Raw genomic sequence first — 26,097 nt, forward strand, 5'->3', positions numbered from 1 at the left:
CACGGGTTCAAGCCCTGGTCTGGGAAGATCCCACATGCCGCGGAAACTAAGCCCGCGCACCACAACTACTGAGCCTGCGCTCTAGAGCCCACGAGCCACAACTACTGAGCCCGCGAGCCACAACTACTGGAGCCCGCATGCCTAGAGCCCGTGCTCCGCAACAAGAGAAGCCACCGCAATGAGAAGCCTGCACTCTGCAATGAAGAGTAGCCCCCGCTCGCCACAACTAGAGAAAGCCCGTGCGCAGCCAAAAATAAATAAATAAAAATTTTAAAAAAACTTAAAAAAAAAAGAATGCCTAAGAAGCTTTTTGTCTGAAACCGAATGCAAATAAATCAAAGTTGATGCTTTACTCACCTTTCTTTCCTTACCACTATCACTCATGTCTTTACTGCAGAAACATACATTTCAATGAAAAAAAAAAACCCACAGTGAACGGTATCAGACAAAGCACAAATGCATTAAGACCTTTAAACAGAAAACAGCACCAAGAAAACAGTTCCATAAAGAAAAAGAGTAGTGCTGTGGAGGGGAGGTGTTGTGGTCCCGAGCAATGACACATATGCTCTTCTGTGGATCTTATTCTGCAGTGATTAATTAACTTTCCCACTAACGTACTTAAGCAGATTCTGTGCCCTGAGGGCATTCTAATTAATTCATTTTTCACTTTGAATAATGTAGTTTTTCTAAAGGGAGGCCACCTGACTACGAGTATGGATGGATTCTTTAAAATCTTTTGGCACTTTGCTTATGTTCTGCCTTTGAATGTCACGACATCAAAATATTAGCTTTAAAACCCCCAAATAGTTTTTAGGAAGACTGCTCCCACACCACCAACCCTCTCCTCTTTGCAGTTTAAGGCCAGTCACCCCCAGAAAGCTATTCCTGATCAGTGACACCCCTTCTTCACTCTGACATGAGATCCTCTGCCCCTTAGAGTAATGGTGACTTTTTTTGTGCACTCTGGGTGACCTCATTTGTCTATCTTGGCTTTCCTATTGAACTGCTATTTACTATCTGGAAAGACAGAAAAGGGATCCAAGAAAATTGTGATGTCAGAAGACATACCCTTTGACTTGGAGTTATAATTTAACATTTTTCAGCAAAAGGTCGAACCATGCCCTCTGATTTGTATAAGTGTGTGTTGTGTGCGTGCACGCATCTGAGTTTTTACTACCAGGAAAGACATGTAAGTAAAGCTATTTATTTTTCTTACCGCTACAAAAAGTAGGAGAAAGGAATATACTTAAAAAAAAATACATTCCCCCGCCCCCAATCAAAAAGAGCTGTTATTTTCATTTCTTCCACTGAGATATCTGGCTGGACTCTTTTTTAAATGATAAAAATTGACTCAAGGACTGGGTACCAATCTGGGTAATCCGTCATAGGCAAAACAATGAACTCCAAACTAAGGCTGAGTTAGTAACAACTAAAAAACTGACGCTACTCAGATATTTTCCTCAGCCCCAGAGAGGTAAGATAACTTCTCAAACCCTCATCTCATCTTCCTTCTTCTCTCTACTCTTACCCCTCTGCCACCTTCCATCTTTCTTTAGAAAGCAGAGCACATAGTGAAAACCAAGGGTGACAGACTTACCTGTAATATGATAGCTCACTTGTCGATTGATGTCAGAAGAGTCTCTGTCCCATGTGCTGAGGACAGCTACCACCTCGCCCGGAGGGTCGCTCTCCTTCACGTTCCCTCGGTACACCTCGTGGGCAAAGACCGGAGCGTTGTCATTTATATCCGTCACCCTGACAGAGACCAATGCTGTGGAAGAAAGAGAGAAGGCCTCCCCGAGGTCGGAGGCCACCACGGAGAAGGTGAACGTGGGGTCTGTCTCGTGATCCAGGTCTCTCAAGGTACTGATCCAGCCTGTGTTGCTGTCAATGTTGAACGCTTCCATCACCTTTTCAGGTTGGGAATCTGAGTGGAGGGAGTAGGTGACCTGCCCATTGGCTCCCCAGTCCATATCGATGGCTCTCACCTGCGTGAGTTTGGTGCCCACAGGCATCCCTTCCATGATGATCGTCTCATAGCTTGAAGTTTCAAAGACTGGCTTGTTGTCATTCAGATCCAGTACCTTGATGTCTACATCCACCGTGAACACAATGTCTACCTTGTCCAGGGGTATAGTGGCTGCTACTTTGAAGTGGAAAGCTGGGCTGATCTCATGGTCAAGACGTTTGTCCAGCTTGATCGTGCCTGTTTCCTGTTCTATGATGAAGACAGCTCCTTTGTTATTTTCCAGCCGCTCCCCATTAACTGTGCTGAACTTGACTTTCTGAGTGGGCAAAATCCTCAGGGTGTCCACCGTGCTCCCAATGGCTGTATCTTCTGAAATGGTGAAGGAATACTGAGACTGCGTGAAGGACGGCAAGAATGTTTCAGGGGGTAAGACGTGGATGTAGACGGGGATGAGGGAATGCTTCACCGGAATGCCCCCATCCACTGCTTTGACAAAGAAGGACAGCACTGTGTTTTTCAGCTGGTTAAAATGGCCCTTTGTGACCATCCAGCCATTGTCAGGATCGATTTCCAGGAGGTCAGCCACTGAGACCGAGGCCTCGCTATAGAGGGAATAAGTAATCCTTGCATTCGCTCCATCGTCTGGATCCATGGCTTGAACCTGAGTGACCAGGTGACCCCGTCCGACATCTGCCCTGACGCTGGCTCTGTATTCCACCGTCGTGAACTGGGGGGCATTGTCATTTTCATCCACCACAATCACCCTCACGGTGCAGAAAGTTGTTCTCCCTCCACCATCAAGGGCCCTCAAAAAAATACTGATGTCTCCTTCCAGAGGGTTTTCCCGGTCGAGCCTTTCTGTTGTGATGACCTGTCCATTGCCATCTATGAGGAATCTATCCTTAGCAAAGTCATTGATGATGGTATAGCTGACCTGCCCATATGTCCCTGGATCCCCATCCGTGGCTCGAACGTGAATTACCTTTGTCCCAGCGGCCGTGTTCTCTCTCACCTCAGCTACATAGGTGCTTTGCGAAAAGGCAGGGCTGTACAGGTTGGCCCCGAGGACCCTGATATGCACCTGGGCAGTGCTAGTGAACAGCCCATCAGAGACGGACACATTGAGACTGTACAGAGGCTCCATCCGCTGCTTCCGGTGGTTGGAGAGCGTGATGACGCCACTCTTGCTGTCCATCAGAAAGCTCGTCCGGTCATTCCCAGATAAAATGCTGTATTCCAACCGGTCAAAATCAGAGCTGTCTGCATCAGAGGCTTGCACACAAGTTACAAAATGGCCCCGGGGGGCTAATTCACTCACATATGACTCATAAATGAGCTGATTAAAGACTGGAGGGTTGTCATTTACATCCGAGATGTAGATATGAACCAGGACCTCGCTGCTCAGTGATGGGAAGCCATTATCTGTGGCTCTGACTTTCAAAGTGCAGTGTTGCACTAACTCATGGTCCAGCATCCGCGCTGTCAGGATTAAGCCACTTGCACTGTCTATGTGAAAATAATCCGTGCTGTTGTAAGTATCCTGGACAATCTGATAATGGACCATTTTATTGTTTTCTGAGTCTGCATCTGTAGAGACAACTTGTAAAACAGGTGTCCCAATGAGAGAAGCTTCTGATAATGTGGTATTGTACGTGGGTTGATCAAAAATAGGGGGGTTGTCATTTACATCATTAAGTAGCAAGTCAACAGTGACTTCAGCCCTGGCCCCAGTAAGGGCATCACTGGCTCTTACTGTCAACTTGTAAACAGATGTAATTTCATAATCCAAAGGGCTAATGACTTTCAGGACCCCAGTGTCAAAGTCAATGTTAAATTGTTTATAAAGATCCCCATCAATAATGATATATATGATGCCCTGGCCTTCTGGGCTGGTGGCGTTGATGCTTAGAATGGGGCTGTTGACGCTGATGTCTTCGTTGATGGATGCTGTATAAAAGGGCTTATCAAACACAGGCATTGCTTTGTTGACAATAGTGATGGGAAGTTCCACGGATGTGGACAAAGAGGGTTTTCCACCATCTTTGGCTAGGATGGTGACTCCATACTCAATGTTGGACAAGTCAGAGTTGAAAGCTTCTTTTAAAATAACTTTCCCTGAATTAGGGTTAATTTCAAAGTGGCCATAGTCATCCTGTAAGAGGTAGGTCACTTCTCCATTTGCACCTTTGTCTTTGTCAATGGCTGTCACTCGGTAAATCAGGGTGCCAGGCTCAGCATCAACTTGCACAGCAGCGTAGTAAGGGAGGCCCACAAAGACTGGAGAATTGTCGTTTATGTCTTCGATGTTAACCCTGACCACCACCCTTGCCACCCGCAGATGGTCTAGCTCTCGGCTGGCTTCCACAACCAGCTCATATAACTCTTGTTCTTCACGGTCAAAGGGGACTCCGGTGGTCTGAATGACCCCTGAGGTAGATTTTATCCTGAACTTATTTCCTGGATTTAAGATGCTGTATTTTAAGGGCTCATTAAGGCGATTTCCCACTGCATTGACAATAGCAACTTTGGTTATGTTCGTGTTGTTCTCTGAGATGGAGGTGGAGTAAAAGCTTTGTGTAAAGTGGAGGCCACTGTCCATGGCTTCTTTAACCAAGATGGTGACCATGGAAGTACTATAGAACTTTCCATCAGACACCTTAACTATCAGCATGTAGTGATCTTTGGAGAGGTTGTTGTTTTTAATAGTGAGCACTCCACTATTTGAGTCAATTAAAAAATGATCCAAGCTACCTTCCATTAGGCTGTACGTCAGTTCTGGGGGCACCTCGGAGTCAGGATCCGTGGCACTAACTTTCAGAACCTCCACTCCGACATAGGTAGGTAGAAGTAAGACAGTCTCAAACACAGCCTGAGTGAACACAGGTGGGTTGTCATTCACATCTGTCACTTCTATGTTGACTTCAACGGGGCTCTCTGCCGTCAGCTGGGGGCTACCACTGTCTCTCACATGCACATGAAAATGGAAATGGGCGATGGTTTCATGGTCCAGGTTGGCGATTGTTCTGATCGCACCTGTGCTGGAGTCCACCGTGAAGAACTTCTTGGCCGTGGACTCAACAATCTGATACACAAGCAGAGCATTCCGATTGCTGTCGGCATCGGTGGCTCGAATCACCAGCGGGCTGTTGTCCAAGCTCCTGACGATGCTATTGATGGGGGCTGCCTCGCTTAGGCTACCCGAATATTGAGAAAAGAGAAAAACTGGTGCATTATCATTTTCATCAACAACCTGAATATTGACGGTGACGTTGGAAGCCATTCCTGCCATGTTGGTGGCCTGGACAATGAGCTGATAAGAGGAGGTATGCTCGTAATCCAGTGCCTTCCGTGTGGTGATGACTCCAGAATAGGGATTTATGGTGAAAATCCCATCAATGTTTCCATCTTTGACTTCATAAATGAGGGTGGATTGACTGATGGCAGAGATTAGAATGACTGATGTTCCAATATCAACATTTTCATTTACTTCTGCTTGGTAGTCTTTGTGAGTGAACTTGGGGTGAGAATTATCAGACATGGTGACAGAAATTCGCACAATCGCGGTGGCAGACATCGGCGGGGAACCCTGATCCGTGACTTTGACTGACAGGACAAACTGGCCCATTGTTGTCATGTCTGGCTCTTTAGAAACAGTGATGATGCCCAGGACTGGTTCTATCTTAAATGTGTTCCCAGTGTTCCCTACAATAGAAAAATCAACAGGGAAATGAGTTCAAGTGGGTCATTTTCTGAAGATTCACTCTTCATCTTAAGGCTACTTTACACAACATGGCAAACAGCAATTATTCATTTTCACTCCACCTCATTCTGAAATAAAATGAGAGACTTCCCTTTTAGGGGTATTCAAAAGCAACTGAAATGAGTTTTCCAGTAAATTGTGAATTTCAGATCAGTGTCTTCTTAATCCAGGTTAACAAGAACAAAAACACAGCTCTGTGTACATCTAAACTGGGAAATAGGAGAGTTTGTAGGAAAGACTTTCCTGCTTAGGATTTTCTTATTCCCAGACTGGGCTGGCACATGCCAATGACACTGATAAAAAGACATTTATCCTGAAACCAGTGCCATAACTCTGTGTTCTACGTTATAAGAAAGAGGGGTGTAGGGATTTCTCTGGTGGTGCAATGGTTAAGAATCCGCCTGCCAATGCAGGGGATACAGGTTCAATCCCTGGTCCGGGAAGATCCCACATGCTGCGGAGCAACTAAGCCCATGCGCCACAACTGAGCCTGTGCTCTAGAGCCCACGAGCCACAACTACTGAGCCCACGTGCCACAACTACTGAAGCCGATGCATCTAGAGCCCATGCTCTGCAACAAGAGAAGCCACTGCAATGAGAAGCCCGTGCACCGCAACAAAGAGTAGCCCCCGCTCGCCACAACTAGACAAAGCCCACACGCAGCAACGAAGACCCAACGCAGCCAAAAATAAATAAATAAATTAAAAAAAAATAAAAAAGGAAGAGGGTTGTAGGAATCGCTTCAGAACATTATCATATAGTCATTCGGTTTAAGACTCTCCCAAAGGTAAGCTTTGCTACGTGGAATTGGTATAGTTTCATACATATCATCAAAACCAACTTCATCCCAAACACTGCTTGGTGATGGGGGTTTGTTCAGGTATGGAGAATTCTTCTCAAGTCACCATTTGCTTTGTAAGCTGTGAGAATTTTTTCTGACTCTCCTTCTATTCTTCACTCCCCTACACCCCAACACACACATATGCACACACAGACATAAAAGTAGACACAAAATGTATAAGGCAGTTGTTCTATCTGTAACCATTCTATTTGCTCAATTTTTGAGACGTTTCTGATGAAATAAGAAAGTGTTAAAAATCTGAAGCAGCACAGAAACCAAGAACTTGAGCACAATCCTTATGAAATTAAGAAACTGGCACCCCACTTTGACAAACCTGAAATGGGAAGGACTGTGAACCATGACACTGTGGAAAAGAGGAGGAGAGAATGGGGGACACAAAACTTGAAGAATGTAAACAATGTGTCTCACAGGTAGTGAACAGTGGGAAGCAGCATCCTTCACCGTGTTACTTTTTGCTTCTCTCATAAGGCTTTCCCATACTTCTCAAAGAACACATGCTTGTGTGTCTAGATTTTTTTACATCACAAGTTAAAAGTTTGGTTATTCAATTATATCTGAATTTTTCTTTCTTTTTGAAGTGCTATAGTATGGCAACATACAGAGAGTTTAAATGTCATTATCATTAAGATAGGCTCCAGGATTGAGAGTGCAGGTAGATAATGTGTTTATTGAAATATACAATACATACAGTTATTTGCACACTTCTTACTACATACTTATTAACTAAACTTTTCCATGTCTGAAAACAAAAATGTCATGTTCATATAAAATCTATTTCTATAAGATGCTTGCTTATTTCTCAAGAGGGAGCAAGTCCAACAAAGAGATAAAGAATTTGATTCTAGACCCCAAATATGAATATTAAACAAAATTATTTTTGACGTCAGCATGATTTTTTACTTTGCCACCTGAACATGACCATTTTGTGGTGACAACAGGAAGGTCAATGAGCTCATGAACAAACTTGCAAATTTTCAATAAATAGCACCGTGGAATTACGTGTGATTCCAATATTCGATTCATAGGCCCTCACAAGGAGGCAGGAATCATTTCACTTTAGCATCTCAGGGGAGGAAAATATAGAGATACCTGAGTAATGGTCACCTTCCAGCAGTGGCACCAACATGCAACCCTGAATGATGAATGCCACGTCCTCATTATGGTGTCGCATGTGGAGTTTCGAGGTGAGTCCTTTCTTACTCCAGGCTCGTACATACACAGCAAGATATATATGGCAGGGATGAAGGAAGGCCAGCTTCCCACCTTGAGTAGAGCTTCTCCACCCTGCTGTTCCATGGCTGCTGACCTGCTTGTTACCCCCTTCCAGGATGCTGTGCTCAGACGTCAGGTCCAAATGGGCTCTTTGCCTCTTTCCCTCTTCAATGCACTGTCCCATTTTCTTAGAATCCACTTCCTTCTTATTCTCTTCTTCTGTACTTAAATCTTTGGAAGCTAATCTCTGCTTGCTTTCTTGGAATCTATGGCTTCTTATAGACTTTTGGCAACTGGGCAAAAGCTGTGCTGACCTTACTTATCATTATTAATCTGGTATACAGCACAGTGCCTGGTACAAATAAAAGGTACTCAATAAACACTTGTTGAATGATTGAGAGAGGTAGATCAAAAAAGATGTTTAAGTCTCTATCTGTATATACCTTGGGGTCCAATATGCCCCCATCCTAACTCAACACTTTCTTAGTCCTGGTCTCTCCTGTACTGCCTTGTCTCAGAGCCACCCATGAGCCACTGCTGGCACCAAACATCAAACCTGAACTAAATATAAGACTCGAAGTTCTGCACTTGAATTCCACCTCAGTCTTTCGGGCCAAAATGAAAAGGTTCAGTAGTTACTTTAGGCTGGACAGGGGATAGGAAATGTATGGCCACCAGTAAACAGAGGAAAATCTTGCTTCTCTGAGGTTTTTGAGAGCACTTAAGTAAAACATACACTTTACACGAACCTCTTGTTATTTGATTCAAAGTCCTGAACTATCTGGGATCTGCTTGTAGCCTACCATGATCCGTGAAGAAACTTGACTTAACTAGAACCAGTCCAGGTCAAGTGTAGGTCTGTCTGTCCTGTAATTCTCATTAGCTTTTTACACATCCAATCAAAGGTTATTTTTTGAGATACCAAGCATTCCTGTGGGTTTTCTGGAAACTCGAGTTTTCTATATAAAAGGTGTTTTAAGGAAATAACTTTTCTGTCTCGTTTTAGCCAACTGTTGAAGAAATGACTGAGTCCTTTCTCTATGTTCAGCACCTGGCTATAGTCTGTGGAAGCTGAAAGATAAGCGAGGCAGAATTTTCAGCTGGGTGGTAAATTACTCTTAAATTACTCTGAGAACCTCCAAATTGGTTTCAAAATGTCTGGCTATCTGAGAGGAGTATAGGTAGTAGCCTTCATGACAAATATAAAAAGCAAGTACACATGCAGACAAATGCTTAGAAGATGTTAAGAAAAGTAGAAATAAAACCCTATATCAAAATGATTACAATGTCATGAAACAATGTATATGCATGAATGAATTACGAGAAAAGAAAAAATACATAAGATTAGGGGAAAACTATAGAACGGACATAAAGAGTTCTTGGGTTAGATGACATTTCCTGTGGCATTATTTAAATATATGTATTTTAAAGTTTCCCTATATTATTTGTGAAACTAAAAGAACAAGGACTGTGTAAGGAAATAATTAAAATATCCTCTGATAAACAAGAGATGAAAAATAGCGTTTTAAAAAAGAATACTGTCAGGCTTTAGGCTAAAAGGAAATTCCATGGAAATCTGGAAAAGAAAGGGGTGAATTCTCTTGGGGTATCTGGCTTTCTGAACCAACATCTTTTCTTCTTTTTTGGTATAGAGTTTAGCACAGACTCATGTAAAATTTAGGTGTAATAAAGGAAATAGTTTTAGATTGTCATTGAATACGCGGGCTATTTTTAAGGAAAGTCATTGGCTTTTTTTCTAATATTTTTTAGTCCAGAACTGTCATTCTAGCATTCATATTTTAATTCTACCACTCACAAAAATGCTCCATATTTACATCAAGGGAAAGAAGCCTTTCCAGCGCTGGCATGAAAGGAAACAGCATTTGGCATTATGCATGACAGACATAATGTTGCAGAACGTTTTGGGAATATGTGGCTTGAATATTCAAAAAAGACAGAACAGGGGAAGGGAAAATTGAGCCGATAAAGGATACTTGTAATTTTTAGGCTCGGAGTCCTGTCTTTGCTTGGACATTCATCTCTTCTGTCATAAATGTTTTCTAATTGTCCAACTGCAAACTATCAGGAAACTACGGTCTTGCTTTCTAGATACTAAAATTGATTTTTTAAAAAAATCTCAAATTTAACAACACGAGAATCTGCATTTATTTATCTGTCAGGTTAAGCAAGCAGTTCAGTACCTACCAACTACTCTGCTCCTCAGATCACCTCCAATGAAGTGAGTTTGTGCTAAACCTAACCCTAACCCTAGGGATTTCTGAAGCCCACAGCCCACAGCTCACCTACTGACAAGTAAGCATTGACCTTTAAGATTCAATTCACCGAACTCTCTGGCAGCCCTCAGATGATGGGAGGCTTTGGTTATTTTAGTCTGAGGCCACGGCTTGTTGACCCATCAGTAAAAGCCACCGAGTTTATTACACATTCTTCTCTCTTCTCCATTCCAGAAAAATCTGAGATTGAACACCATAAAAGGAAACTCCTCCTTCGCTGTCAATGATGGAAAGCATATTACTGAAATGCCAAGAACTTGATACACCATCGTTGTGCAAATAGGGCAGTTGCTTGGCCAAAGAATTCATCTGGAGACATGCCAGTGGTAACTATGTGAATTTTACATGGTGATAAATACTACCGAGGGTCCAATGCCATGCATGACACTGCAACCTGCATCAGCTCTCACCTGCTTCTATGGTATATATGAGTTCTGCATTTTCCCCTTTGTCTTTGTCCAGAGCCGTCACTTGCAGTACAGCTGATCCCAGAGCAGCCGATTCGAACACAGATGCTTCATACAGAGGGTTGGTAAAATAAGGGCTGTGATCATTAGCATCTTCCACGTTCACAATGACTCGGGCCAAGTTTCTTCGATAAGGAAACTCCTGATCTCTGACCTTTAGGCAAAATACAAGAAGCAGTAGGACTAAAATCTTTAAGTTGCAAAGAATTCACCTGGCTGTGCCTAAAGTGAAATCAAAATGAAATAATGCACAAAAACTGCTTGACCCAGTCCCAGGCCCAGAGTAGGTATTCAATAAGCAGTGCTATTATAAAGTGAGGACACTGTGAACGCAGTGAGAGCTGGGGCCACGCTGTCTTTATTGCTCAGCATTACGCCTGGCCTCTGGTCTGTGTTCAGTCTGTGCTTGTAGAACTGATGTCAGGATATCACAAACACAGCACTTTCCTCTGCCCCCCCTCACACTCCACCCCCCGGGAATTTGTGTATACAGTTGCTAATGGAATGGTGGATGGAGGCCCTTGTAAAGGGGAAACTAAAATGTGGAATTAATGAATGCAATGTAGCCATTGTCATTCATTCATTCATTCAACAAACATTTATTATCATCTATTATCTACCAAGTCCTAGGATTGACTCTTGTGGTTCAGCAGTGGATTAGATACAGTTCCTGACCTCAAGAACCTTATAGTTGACTGGGGAATCCAAACAAGTAAGTAGAAAGATACAAGGCCCAGAGGTAAGTGCCAGAATATGAGTAATTAGTAAGGATGTTAGCCTAGCTTGGAAGAGGTAACAAAAGCAAGTAGAAGTGGTAAAATGCTGTGGTGGGTGGGGGGGTGGGTGCCTGGCATATATTTCAGGCAAGAAGAACCAACATAAATAAAGGCCCAGAACTAAGAGAGAACCCTGACCACTGGGAAGATGAACCAAATCTTAATTTTTGAAATGTGAGACCCCAGCACTGTGAAATCACCAAAGAACCTTGCCTGACTGCTTTAAAGTTTTCCCTGGTTTGCATATGGCAGAAGCTTGCAACTAATCAATTCTTTAACTGTAACACATGATTTTGCTATAATTGTATGTAGCATTAATCCAATGTGTGCTTTTTGCTTGTTCAATTTTAGATCCCCTAACTTCAGAGAGATTGGAAGAAATTAGAAAATAGACCAAAAAAAGCTATCAAAGGGAAAGGGGTTTTCAGAAATATTACCTAAAAGGAATTGAGCAAAATGACTAAAAGGGCTTAGCTTGGAGAAAGGCAGCATAAAGGAGTTGTTTGCTCTAAATATTCAATTACATAAATGATAAATGATACAGGGTAAGTGCACTGAATTCTAAGTTTGTTCAGGAAAGAATGAACAGAAATGGCTTGAAGAAATCATGAGAATAGAGTTAGTCACTGGCAGTAGATTTCTGCTCCTGAAGAGATATATGCAAAAGCTAGCCGGTGAGCGTGATGAGTTTCCCTGTCTGTAGACCGGCCTGCCCCACTCAAGGACCAAACTTGACTCTGTCCTTTGGGATTATTGAAATCTAGGTCTGTTCCAATCGAATGTCCAAAGGTGCAGGGACTTTGTCTCTTTTATATCCTCGGTGCCTAGAACAGAATTTAGTATACAGTAGGTGCTTGAGAAATATCTGTTGAATGAATGGATGAATGGCCAGAGGGATGGATCTGATGAACCCTGAGTCCCTCTTCCGTTCCCTGGAGTCTCATCTGGAAACCACAGCCAAAGGCATGGAACTCTAGTTTCTTCTTGCCCAGAGACTTGGAAAGGAAGAGTAGTACTTAGTGGAACAGTACTTCAGCTGCTTGGGAATTGGTAGCATCTTCGTGTATTTTAAAGCCAATCAGTACAAAGATTACATCTCTGCCATCCTACCTGGTCTTAAGGAACTCAGGGGGGCCCTGTTAGGCAGTGGCTGTACAATTGCCCATAGGGTTCTTGGATAGTTAAAGGAACAGGTTTTAGGTCATAAACAAGGGTGTTTATTACTAATCTTTACTTCCCAATTATGTAAACTAGCCAAACTTTGTTTTAAAATGAAAGCATCTTCTACATAATTTGGAGACCCCATGAACCCTAATTCAACATTCTCTGTAGGCTTTGGTGAGTTTTGAGATCTCTTTTGTGGGCCAGTATTTACCACTAGGTCCAATGCCAGTGCAATAAGTAATCAATCAGTTCTCTAAATGCTTCCAAGGACTGAGCATTGTACAGGTTGAATAAATGATTACCCTTGTAATTAACTTCTCAGGGAACTTCTTTTAAACTTTTCCACAAAATCTTCTGGATGCGAACCAGTACAGAAACACGGCCTGTTCCTTCCCGCTCAAATCAGGCTGTCAGCAGCCTTTACTGAGCGGCCACTGTCTGTAGAGCTCACCTAATATTTCAGTTTGGCAAACATATGGAGTCACTATCTAACAACAGTAATTCCTCACTGAACTAAAAAGGCAAGGATGAATGCAACCCTGAGGTTGAAAAGACCAAATTTACTACTACTTACAAAATTCAAGGGCCCTGTACATCTGAAGGCTGAGGCATGTGCCTTGGATGGTCAGTGATTCTGCTAGGAGAGCATATTAAGCAGTTTGGTCCTACCATTATGTTGAGTATGTGCTTGTCCTGGGCTTCGTGGTCCAGCCTCTCGGCTGTGTAGAGCACGCCAGTGCTGGGGTCAATCCGGAACTTCCTCATGCTGACAGAATCTATGCTGCTGTGGACAGTATAGCTTAGCTTGTGCTTCTCATCTCTGTCTGTGGCTTCAATCTGCAATATCTCGGTATCTGGAAGCACATCCTCGGAAATTGTCACATCATAATTTGGCTGAGAGAATTCTGGGCCATTATCATTATTATCCAGCACTTTGATAAATACCTATAGTTAAAAGGAGACAAGAGTGATGACTAATGCCAATTTACTCATTTCTAGTAAAAGAGGCTCCCTCCTTCTCTCCTCCCTCTGTGTTCTTGGATCCCAGCTTCTAGCAACTACTTTAATATGTAGGAAGATTCTTATGAAAGCACTCTGTAATTAGAGGTTGACGATAAACCCGTAGTTCACATTAGCAGGAACATAAACTATGAGGATCAATATTCTCATGATTAAGTGAACAGATGAGACAGCCCCTGGGGTGGGGGGTGATAATTCTAGGAGATTATTTGAGGCACAATGTAAGAGATCACAAGGTGACCTTAGCTTGTTAAGTTCCTATTATCTTACATTCTTGTTATGTGCTTCTTATAGTGGACTTAATGTGGAGGCAGTGACAAGATAAGTAACAAAGAGGCAGAGGAAAGGGAGGTGTGAATACAGAGGTGGCTCGCCTTCAGATGGGAGGTGTCTAGCAAAGAACATGGTAGTAATGATAGTTAAAATATGAAGTTCCCAAGTTGTTTCAAAAATTTTCAGGCAGATTTTATAAAAGTAATAGCTTAATGAACCCTGAATATTCATCACTCAGCTTTGACAATGATCAATTCATGGCTAATCTTGTTTCATCTTTATGCCCATTCATCTCCACCTGCTCCCTCATATTATTTTGAAGCAAGTCCCAGCCATCATAAAATTTCAGTGTACATCTCTAAAAGATAGGGACTCAAAAAAAACACACACATACACGCAATACCACTACTGCATCTAAACAGAGAAAACAGGAATTCCTTAATGTCTTTAAATATTCAGTTGGTGTTCATACTTCTGTAATTGTTTTGTAATGAGTTATATATGTTTGTGTACATGTGCATATATATTTTCAGTTTCTTTTAACCAGGATATGCAAATAAGGCACAGACATTGCATTTGATTGACATTTCCTTTAATTATCTTTTAATTTGTAGGTTCTCTCTCTATCTTCATCGATTTCCTTGCAATTTTTATGTTGTTATTGTTGGCAATCAAAAAATTGAGCCATTCTCTCTTTAGTTCCCACAGTCTGAATTTTGCTTATTGTATCCCCATGGTTTTGTTGTATATGTTCCTCTGTCCCGTGTATTTCTTATAACTTGGTAGTTTTATGTAGGAGACAATAAAATTCACATTCAATTTCCTTCTTTTTTTTTTTTGACAAAAATCTTTCATGGGTGGTATAGTATATTTCCATCTGGGGAACATAATATCTAGTTCTCTATCTTGTTCCATGATATTAGCAGCCATTGATGATCATGATATAGATAACATTAATTCATTAAAAATACAAAACAGTAACGTTTTAATTCTATGATTTCTTCCTCACTTATTAGCTAGAATAGTTCTAAAAAGAAAGCTCTCTTCAATTATTTGGTTACTCTGAAGTACACTTCATGTTGAAAAGGCAGGAGAATTCTTTTCCTTGACCATTTCAAAATAATGAGTTGGTTCTTCAGCTCCTCCCAAAGTGATCAATAAGGTATTTTTTTTCAAGCACCATTATGAGCTCATGAATTTAATCACATCTGATGTGTTTCTGTCCACTGCAGTTACTATATTTATTGATGCACAAATGGTCCTTCCTTGGCCATGGGGAGCCTCTTCAAGTTGGCTTTTGCAATGTTCTGACACAACCCAAGTAGTCTTTGATAGCTTCCTTGCTTTCCAATAATTGCTGCTGGTAATTTTTTCAGGGTCATCTTGCACATTTTTTCTGCCCCAGTCTTGAATTATCCATTTCTCCAATAAGTGTTGGTTTCTTTTTAGTTAGAAGTGGCACTTAGAGACCACAGTCTGGTGCTAGGAATGCTTATTGCTGCTAGCTTTGCTATTTTTTCAGTGGACAGAGTCAGGAAAGTGTTTTGTTTTAAACACTTATTTCATGAGTTCATATTGATACTACCAATTCAAAATTAAGTTGTCAACAACCCCATCTATCAGTGGCCTGGCACCAGCCCTGGGACCCCCCGAATCATGTGGCCAGCTGCACTGGGATCCAACCCCATCCACTGTGGGACAGCAGCCACTGCATGTGGCAGGGCCTGGCAGCCAACTGAGCTGACAGCCTACCAGCATATCCACAGTAGTTGACCTCGCCACAGCAAAAGACCCCATGCAGCCCACATAGGAGGCACCACTAGAACATATAGCCCTGGTGACAAGAGGGTAGTGTGCAACTGGGCTGCATAGAATGTCTCCTACTCAAGGCTACTTCTCCAAGACCGGGAAACATAACTGAACTACCTAATACATAAAACAAACACAGAAAATAAGGTAAAATGAGGAGACAGAGTAATGTGTCCTAAATGAAAGAACAAGACCAACCCCCAGAAGAAGAACTAAGCATAGGGGAAATGAGCAATCTACCCCCATAGAATTTAAGAGGATGATCATACAGATGCTTAATGACCTTGGGGAAAGAATGGACGAGCAGAGTCATAAGTTTTAACAAAGAGTTAGAAAATATAAAGAAAAACCAAACAGAGCTGAGGAACATGATAACTGAAGTAAAAAAATACTCTAGAAGAAGTCAACAGTAGATTAGATGATACAGAGGAAAGGATCAGTGAACTAGAAGACAGAGTAGTGGAAATCCCAAGCTAAACAGAAAAAAAAAAAAAAAAAGAATTAAAAAAAATGAGAATAATTTAAGAGACCTCTAGGCCAACATCAAGCACACTAAGCAGCACACTAAGGTCCCAGAAGGAGAATAGAGAGAGAAAGGGGCAGAGAGCATACTTGAAGATATACTAGCTGAAAATTTTCCTAACCTGGGAAAGGAAACAGACATCCAGGCCCAGTAAGTACAGAGAGTCCACACCAAGACAAATAATAATAAAAATGTCAAAAATTAAAGATACTGATCCTTTTTTATAATTTTTATTTTTTTAATTTATTTTTTAAATATTTATTTATTTGGCTGCATGAGTCTTAGTTGCAGCATGCAGGATCTTTCATTGTGGTGCATGGGCTCCAGAGCGCTCGGGCTTAGTTGCCCTGTGGCATGTGGGATCTTAGATCCCTGACCAGGGATTGAACTTGCATCCCCTGCATTGGAAGGCAGATTCTTAACCACTGGACCACCAGGGAAGTCCCAAGAGAGATCCTTAAAAGCAGCGAGAGAAAAGCAACTAGTTATAAACAAGGGAACTCCCATAAGACTATCAGCTGACTTTTCAGCAGAATATATGCAGGCCAGAAGGAAATGGCATAATATATCCAAGTGCTGAAAGGGAAAAAAGCCTACATCCAAAAATAATCTATCTGGTAAGGATATCATTCAGAACTGAAGGAGAGATAAAGAGTTTTAAAGACAAGCAAAAGCTAAAGGAGTTCATCACCACTAAAACAACCTTACAGGAAATGTTAAAGGGATTTCTCTAAGTGGAAAAGAAAAGGCCACAAATAGAAATTTTAAAAATTATGATGGGAAAAATCTCACTGGTAAAGGCAAAATATAGTAAAGGTAGTGGGCCAAGCACTTATAAAGCTAGTAGGAAGGTGAAAAGACAAAAACAGTAAGATCATCTTTATCTACAATAAGTAGATAAGGAATACACAGAATAAAAAGATGTAAAATATGTTGTCAAAAACATAAAATGTGGGGGGAAAGGAGTAAAAATGTGGGGCTGTTAGAATGCATTTAAACTTAAGAAATCATCAACTTAAAATAGATACCCATACATATTAGATGTTATATATGAATCTCATGGTAACCACAAATCAAAAACCTTTAATGGACACAAAAAAAATAAAGAGAAAAGAATCCAAACAAACAGTAAAGATAGTCATCAAATGACAAGGGAAGATTGCAAGAGAAGAAAAGGAACAAAGGAGAACTACAAAAACAATCAGAAAACAATTAACAAAATGGCAATAAGTACATATCCATCAATAATTACTTTAAACGGAAATGGACTAAATGTTCCAACAAAAGACATAGAGTGACTGAATGGATAAAAAAGAAAACATGATCTACATATATGCTGCCTACAAGAGACTCACTTCAGATCTAGAGACACGTACAGACTGAAAGTGAGAGAATGGGAAAAGGTACTCCATGCAAATGGAAATCAAAAGAAAGCTGGAGTAGCAATACTTAGACAAAATAGACTTTAAAACAAAGACTGTAACAAGGGACAAAGAAGGGTATTACGTAATGTTAAAGGGATCAACCCAACAAGAAGATATAACAATTGTAAATATATATTTACTCAACATAGGCGCATATAAATACATATAGCAAATATTAACAAACACAAAGGGAGAAAATAACAGTAATACAATAATTGTAGGGAACTTTAACACTCCACTTACGCCAATGGACAGATCATCTAGACAGAAAATCAATAAGGAAACATTGGCCTTAAATGACACATTAACCACATGTACTTAATTGGGATATATATATATATATATATATATATATATTTATAATATATATAGACCATTACATTCAAAAGCAACAGAATACACATTCTTTTCAGACACACATGGAACATTCTCCAGGAGAGATCACGTGCTAGGCCACAAAACAAATCTCAATAACTTTAAGAATATTGAAATCATATCAATCATCTTTTCCAACCACCATATTATGAGACTAGAAATCAACCACAAGAAAAAAACTGCAAAAAACACAGATGTAGAAGCTAAACCATATGCTACTAAACAACCAATGGGTCACTGAGGAAATCAAAGAAGAAATCAAAAAAATACCTGGAGACAAATGAAAATGGAAACACAATGACCCAAAATTTATGGGACGCAGCCAAAGCAATTCTAAGAGGGAAGTATAACGATGTAAGCCTACCTCAGGAAACAAGAAAAACCTTTAGCCAGACTCATCAAGAAGAAAAGGGAGAGGGCCCAAATAAATAAAATTAAAAATGAAAGAGATGTTACAACTGATACCACAGAAATACAAAGGATCATAAGAGATTACTATGACAAATTTTATGTCAATAAAATGGACAACCTAGAGGAAATAGATAAATTCCTAGAAACTTATAATCTCCCAAGACTGTATCAGGAAGGTAGAAAATATGAACAGATCAATTACCAGTACTGAAACTGAATCAGTAATCAAAAAACTCCCAACAAACAAAAGTCCAGGACCAGATGGCATCACAGGTGAATTCTACAAAACATTTCAAGAGTCAGTATCTATGCTTCTCAAAATATTCCAGAAAATTGAAGAGGAAGGAATGCTACTGAACTCATTCTACGAGGTCAGCAGAACCCTGATACCAAAACCAGACAAAGATACCTACCAAAAAGAAAATTAGAGGCCAATATCACTGATGAACATAGATGCAAAAATCCTCAACAAAATATTAGCAAACTGAATTCAACAATACATTAAAAGGATCATACACCATAATCAAGTGGGATTTATCCCAGGGATGGAAGGATGGATGGTTCAGTATCCGCAAATCAGTCAATGTCATACACCATATTAACAAATTGAAGAATAAAAATCATATGATAATCTCAGTAGATGCAGAAAAGGCTTCTGACAAAATTCAACATCTGTTTATGATAAAAACTCTCAACATAGTGGGTATAGAGGGAACACACCTCAACATAATAAAGCCCATATATGACAAACCCACAGCCAACATCATACTTAATGGTGAAAAACTGAAAGTATTTCCTCTAAGAAAGGAACAAGACAAGGATGCCCACTCTCACCATTTTCATGCAATTGGAAATCCTTTTACATATTGGAAATCCTAGTCACAGATATCAGACAAGAAACTTAAAAATTCAAATTGGAAAAGAAGAAGTACAACTGCCACTGTTTGCAGATGACATGATACTATATATAGAAAATGCTAACACCACCACCAAAAAACTACTGGAACTGATAAATAAATTCAACAAAGTTTCAGAATACAAAATTAATATACAGAAATCTGCTGCATTTTTATACACTAATGATGAACTATCAGAAAGAGAAATTAAGAAAACAATCCAACTTACAATTGTATCAAAAAGAATAAAATACCTAGGAATAAATCTAACCAAGGAGGTAAAAGATCTGTACTCAAAACTATAAGACACTGATGAAAGAAACTGACAATGACACAAACAGATGGAAAGATATACCATCTTCTTAGATTGAAAGAATTAATATTGTTAAAATGACCATACTACCTAAGGCAATCTACAAATTCAATGCAATCCCTATCAAAAAAATTGGCATTTTTCACAGAACTAGAACAAATAATTCTAAAATTTGTATGGAAACACAAAAGACCCCAATCTTGAGAAAGAAGAAAAAAGCTGGAGGTATCATGCTACCTGATTTCAAACTATCTTACCAGGCTACATTAATCAATGAAATATGGTACTGGCACCAAAACAGAGACATAGATCAATGGAACAGAACAGATAGCCCAGAAATAAACCTATGCTTATATGGTCCATTAATCTATGACAAAGGAGGCAAGAATATACAATGGTGAAAAGCCAGCCTCTTCAGTAAATGGTGTTGGAAAACCTGGACAGTTATATGCAAAAGATCAAACTGAACTACTTTCTTACACCATATGCAAAAATAACCCCAAATGGATTAAAGACTTAAATGTAAGAGCTGAAATCATAAAACTCTTAGAAGAAAACATAGGCATAACACTCTTTGACACTGTGTTAGCAATATATTTTTTGAATATGTCTCTTCAGGCTATGGAAATAAAAGCCAAAAAAGCCAAAAACAAAACCAAATGGGACTACATCAAACTGAAAAACATCTGCATAGTGAAGGAAACTATCAACAAAACAAAAAGGCAACCTGCTGAATGGGAGAAGATATTTGCAAATGATATATCTGATAAGGGGTTAAATATGCAAAATATACAAATAACTCATACAACTCAACATCAAAAACCCAACCTGAATAAAAAATGGGCAGAGAACCTGAATAGACATTTATCCAGAGAAGACATACACATGGCCAACAGACACATGAAAAGATGCTCAACATCACTAATCATCAGGGAAATGCAAATAAAAACCACAATGAGATATCACTTCACACCTGTTAGAATGGTCAAAAAGACCACAAATAACAAAAGTTGATGAAGAGGCTGAGAAAAGGAAACCCTCACGCACTGTTAGTAGGAATGCAAATTGGTACTGCTGCTGTGGAAAACAGTATGGAGGTTCCTAAAAAATTTAAAATTGAACTACCACATGATCCAGAAATCCCACTTCTGGGTATTTTTCTGAAGGAAAAAAAGCACTAATTTGAAAAGACATATGTACCCTTATGTTCATGGCAGCATTATTTACTATAGCCAAGATATGGAAGCAACCTAAGTGTCCATCAATAGATGAATGGATAAAGAAGGTGGGGGGTGTGTGTGTGTGTGTGTGTGTATATACATACACACAGAAACACACACACAAACAATGGAATATTACTCTGTTTAAGAATCATTTGCATTTCTTTTTCTGTTAAAACTATATCAGTTCATTCTTCTACGGGTTAGATGGTACTTTTTTCCCTTTATTTTGGGAGCATGATGATACACATTGCAAATGTTTTCAATTTTGTCATTTATCTTTATTTTGTTTATGGTAATTATTTTTTTGCCATGCAAAAGATTTTATTTTTATTTTCATGTAGTTGAATGCATCCATCTTTTCCCTTGTTTCTGGATGTTAAGTCATAGTTTAGAATATTTTCTACATTTCCAGATTTTGGTGATCACGCTTATTTTTAAAAAATTGAATTTATGGTCTTCTGCCCATTTTTGGATTGGGTTGCTTGTTTTTTTGTTATTGAGCTCCATGAGCTGCTTGTAAATTTTGGAGATTAATCCTTTGTCAGTTGCTTCATTTGCAAATATTTTCTCCCATTCTGAGGGTTGTCTTTTGGTCTTGTTTATGGTTTCCTTTGCTGTGCAAAAGCTTTTAAGTTTCATTAGGTCCCATTTGTTTACTTTTGTTTTTATTTCCATTTCTCTAGGAGGTGGGTCAAAAAGGATCTTGCTGTGATTTATGTCATAGAGTGTTCTGCCTATGTTTTCCTTTAAGAGTTTGATAGTGTCTGGCCTTACATTTAGGTCTTTAATCCATTTTGAGTTTATTTTCGTGTATGGTGTTAGGGAGTGTTCTAATTTCATACTTTTACATGTACCTAAATAGACATTTCTCCAAAGAAGATATACAGATTGCCAACAAACACATGAAAGAATGCTCAACATCACTAATCATTAGAGAAATGCAAATCAAAACTACAATGAGATATCATCTCACACCAGTCAGAATGGCCATCATCAAAAAATCTAGAAACAATAAATGCTGGAGAGGATGTGGAGAAAAGGGAACACTCTTGCACTGTTGGTGGGAATGTAAATTGATACAGCCACTATGGAGAACAGTATGGAGGTTCCTTCAAAAACTACAAATAGAACTACCATACGACCCAGCAATCCCACTACTGGGCATATACCCTGAGAAAACCATAATTCAAAAAGAGTCATGTACCAAAATGTTCATTGCAGCTCTATTTACAATAGCCAGGACATGGAAGCAACCTAAGTGTCCATCAACAGATGAATGGATAAAGAAGATGTGGCACATATATACAATGGAATATTACTCAACCATAAAAATAAACGAAATTGAGTTATTTGTAGTGAGATGGATGGACCTAGAGTCTGTCATACAGAGTGAAGTAAGTCAGAAAGTGAAAAACAAATAGCGTATGCTAACACATATATATGGAATGTAAAAAAAAAAAAAAGGTTCTGATGAACCTAGGGGCAGGACAGGAATAAAGATGCAGACGGCAGATGTAGAGAATGGACTTGAGGACATGGGAAGGAGGAAGGGTAAGCTGGGACGAAGTGAGAGAGTGGCATGGACATATATACACTACCAAACGTAAAATAGATAGCTAGTGGGAAGCAGCCGCATAGCACAGGGAGATCAGCTCAGTGGTTTGTGACCACCTAGAGGGGTGGGATAGGGAGGGTGGGAGGGAGGGAGACGCAAGAGGGAAGAGATACGGGAACATATGTATATGTATAATTGATTCACTTTGTTATAAAGCAGAAACTAACACACCATTGTAAAGCAATTATACTCCAATAAAGATGTTAAAAAAAATTAAAAAATTAAAAATTGAATTTAAATGCTTCTTTTTCTTACATTTACATCTCTAATCCATTTGGAATTTTTCCTAGTATATTATGTGGGGAATGGGTCCAGTTTTATTTTATTCCACATGGCTCTCTATTTATTTCAATGCTACTTTTTAGCAGACCATCACTTCCTTACTGATTTGAGAAGTCACTTTTACTGTATACTAACTCTACCTATGCAGATAGTGTATTTCTGGCTTTTCTATTTTGTTCCATTGGTTTATCTGTCTTTTCATGCAACAACATCAAAATGTTTTAATTATAGAGACTTTATAGTATTTTTTTCCTTCCAGTTTTCTTGAGACATAATTGACATAAAGCACTGTGTAAGTTTAAGGTGTACAGCATAATGATTTGACTTACATCATGAAGTGATTATCATAATGAGTTTAGTCAACATCTATCATCTCATATAGATACAAAATTAAAGAAATGAAAACACATTTTTCTTTGTGATGAGAACTCTTAGGATTTACTCTCTTAACAAATTTCATATATAAGGTACAGCAGTGTTAATTATATTTGTCATGTTGTACATTACATCCCTAGTACTTATTTATCTTATAAGTGGAAGTTTGTACCTTTTTACTACCCTTCATCCAGTTCCCCCTCTCTCTCCCACCTGCCTTTGGTAACCACAAATCTGATCTCTTTTTCTATGAGTTTGTTTATTTGTTTGCTTTTGCAGTATAATTGACCCACAATACTATGTTAGTTCCTGGTGCACAAATAGTGATTCCATATTTCCATTATATATATTTTAATTGTTTGGAAAAGCTAGGTCTTCTCTTTGTTCTCTTCAGGATTTTCATGGCTATTCTTGATTGTTGTTCTTTTTTTTTTTTTTTGTCTTTATTGAATTTGTTACAATATTGCTTACATTCTATGTTTTGTTTTTTTGGCCACAAGGCATGTGGGATTGTAGATCCCCGACCAGGGATCGAACCCGCACCCCCTGCATTGGAAGGTGAAGATTTAACCACTGGACCTCCAGGGAAGTCCCGATTGTTGTTCTTCTAAATTAACTTTATAATCAACTTCTATAGCACCTGACAAAATGATAGCATTTTAAACTGGGGTTATGTTAAAAGTACAGGATAATTAAGGAAGAACTAATTTCTTCATGATGGAGTCTTCCTATCCAAGAACATAGTTTGTCTTTTTTCATTTGTTCAAATCTTCTATTTTGTTTTTCAGGAGTGTTTTAGTTTTCCTCAAGTAGGTTTTGAACACTTTTAAAGTTTATATATGTGCTAACCTAAATGGGTTCTTTTTCATTACACTTTTTTACTGTTTTTTTTGGGGGGGGGGGTAGGCTATATATGGAGGCCATTAATTTTTGTAAGTTAAATTTATAACCTGTTACTTTACTAATTTTCCTATCATTTGAAGTAGTTTTTCCATTCCGTCCTTGGAGCTTTTCAGATATATAATTACACTATATGCAAATAGAGATCAGTTTACCTTTTCCTTTATAATTCTTATAACACAAATTGCTTTATGTTAGCTAATTGTATTGGCTAATACTTACAGCACAATGTTAAATAGTAGTGGAAGCAGTGATATTCTTGTCTTATTCCTGACTAATAAGAAAGCCTTTAGTGGTTCTCCATTAAATAATACGCAAGCATTTGGCTGCATTCTAGAAAATTATTTACTTTTAGAAATAAATTTAGTCAGACCATGGTTGTTCTTATAAATAACTGTACTATCCATCACTTTGGTGGAGATGTGCTTTTTTGAGTGAGAGGAAAAGGGCTGTGCTATGACTTCTGTGCCAGGACGACTTGCCGTGGGAGTGAGCTTGATGCGGGGACAAGCTTTGCTTGTAGTTTATGGTAGAAAAAGTTTAGAGAAGTGTGCCTATAGCATTTTGAGTATTGTTTTATCTCCGCTGTATTTGGAAAGCCATACTAGATTCTTTGAATGCCAATTCTTTCCTTTAAAAAGTTCCAGTTAACTTAGTCAAGATGCTAAAATATTTGTGTTCACAGAAGCAGTCATATTAATGGGATAAAAGAGGCCTTCCAGCCAGCAAGCCTGCCCTGACCTTCCTGAGGTTTCAAAGTTGATGTGCTCTTGAAAAGCTTGCCTCTTTCTGCTTGCTTTGTCCTGAGCCTAATCTACAGTCCGAACAAGTGTTTCTCTGTAAAAGATTTCCCTTTCCTCATTTGCTTTTTATTTCCCACAGTTGGGGCCATTTGTGAGCTCCTGAACTACCAAACAAAGCAAAGTAACTCTCAAAGATGTTGTGTTCAAAATGGTAATTGAAATGCCTAAAGAAGTACAATGGATTCAAAGCAGGAGGAAACCTGAGTGTGGGAAGTCTCTTCAGAGCTGGTTTCAATGCTGCTCACCACAAACACTTCGGGTTTTGCAGGCTCGTCTAAGCTAAGTCTGGGTAGATGCCAAGTCCAGCTTTACAAAGGCTCATGGCATGAAGTGTCCATGGGGTGAGTTGGAGGGTAAGGCCTCTGTCTTTTATTAGAACCAATTAAATCCTGAATTACTGAAAATTCTGTTCTGCCTCTGTTTGCATTTCAAAACCATACTTAAAACATTCTATAGTTGTGATTTCAAGGATGATGCCTCTTGTATTCTCTCCAAGCTTACAAGTTTTGTTTTTGAATGCCTAAGGAGAAAAATCGTATGCTTGTTTTCCAGTTTATAAATCTGTACCATATTCATTTCTTAAACTGTATTATCTCTTGTTTCTCAATGAGGAAAATGAGAATCAGGGAAGTTAAGGGATGTGCCCAAGTCACAAGGGCAAGGCCACACTCAAACCTAGGTCTTACAGAGACAAATTCTGTATGCTTTCCATTATACGGTTTCCATGTGCACTTAAATTATACATGCATTAACTCTAAATGTACAAAACATACATGTGAACAAACGTGTGCAAATATTATGTACCTTGCTATACAGAAATCCTAATTTACCAAACACATAACTGACACGACCATTCTCATTTCAGGAACATTAATCATGGGATTATTCTGAACAGAAAGTTCCCTGCCGGGCTTCCCTGGTGGCGCAGTGGTTAAGAATCCGCCTGCCAATGCAGGGGACACGGGTTCGAGCCCTGGTCCGGGAAGATCCCACATGCCGCGGAGCAACTAAGTCCGTGCACCACAACTACGGAGCCTCTGCTCTAGAGCCCGCGAGCTACAACTACTGAAGCCCACGCGCCTAGAGCCCGTGCTCCGCAACAAAAGAAGCACTGCAATGAGAAGCCCGCACACCAGAATGAAGAGTAGTCCCCGCTCACCGCAACTAGAGAAAGCCCGCGCACAGCAACGAAGACCCAATGCAGCCAAAAATAAATAAATAAAATAAATAAATTTATATATTAAAAAAAAAGAAAGTTCCCTGCTGCCTTTAAAATTGGAATCCATTTTCAAGAATTGATTTACTCATAAGTTGTCAGGCACGGATCTATTACATTCAGTGAGATTTTATC

General features: G+C 39.5%; 1 protein-coding gene across 1 annotated transcript in view; it reads right to left on the minus strand.

The window, feature by feature from the left end:
- FAT3 (FAT atypical cadherin 3) overlaps nucleotides 1–26,097 on the minus strand; it is a 573,936-nt gene that overhangs the window by 95,998 nt on the left and 451,841 nt on the right. The window contains exons 8-10 of the mRNA XM_061202721.1: nucleotides 13,174–13,449; nucleotides 10,508–10,718; nucleotides 1,598–5,671 (exon numbers count right to left, since the gene is read on the minus strand). Of these exons, the coding sequence (XP_061058704.1) occupies nucleotides 1,598–5,671; nucleotides 10,508–10,718; nucleotides 13,174–13,449 (4,561 nt within the window). The remainder of the gene's footprint in view (nucleotides 1–1,597; nucleotides 5,672–10,507; nucleotides 10,719–13,173; nucleotides 13,450–26,097) is intronic.

This window comes from Eubalaena glacialis, chromosome 10, assembly GCF_028564815.1.
Source record: "Eubalaena glacialis isolate mEubGla1 chromosome 10, mEubGla1.1.hap2.+ XY, whole genome shotgun sequence".
Taxonomy (NCBI): domain Eukaryota; kingdom Metazoa; phylum Chordata; class Mammalia; order Artiodactyla; family Balaenidae; genus Eubalaena; species Eubalaena glacialis.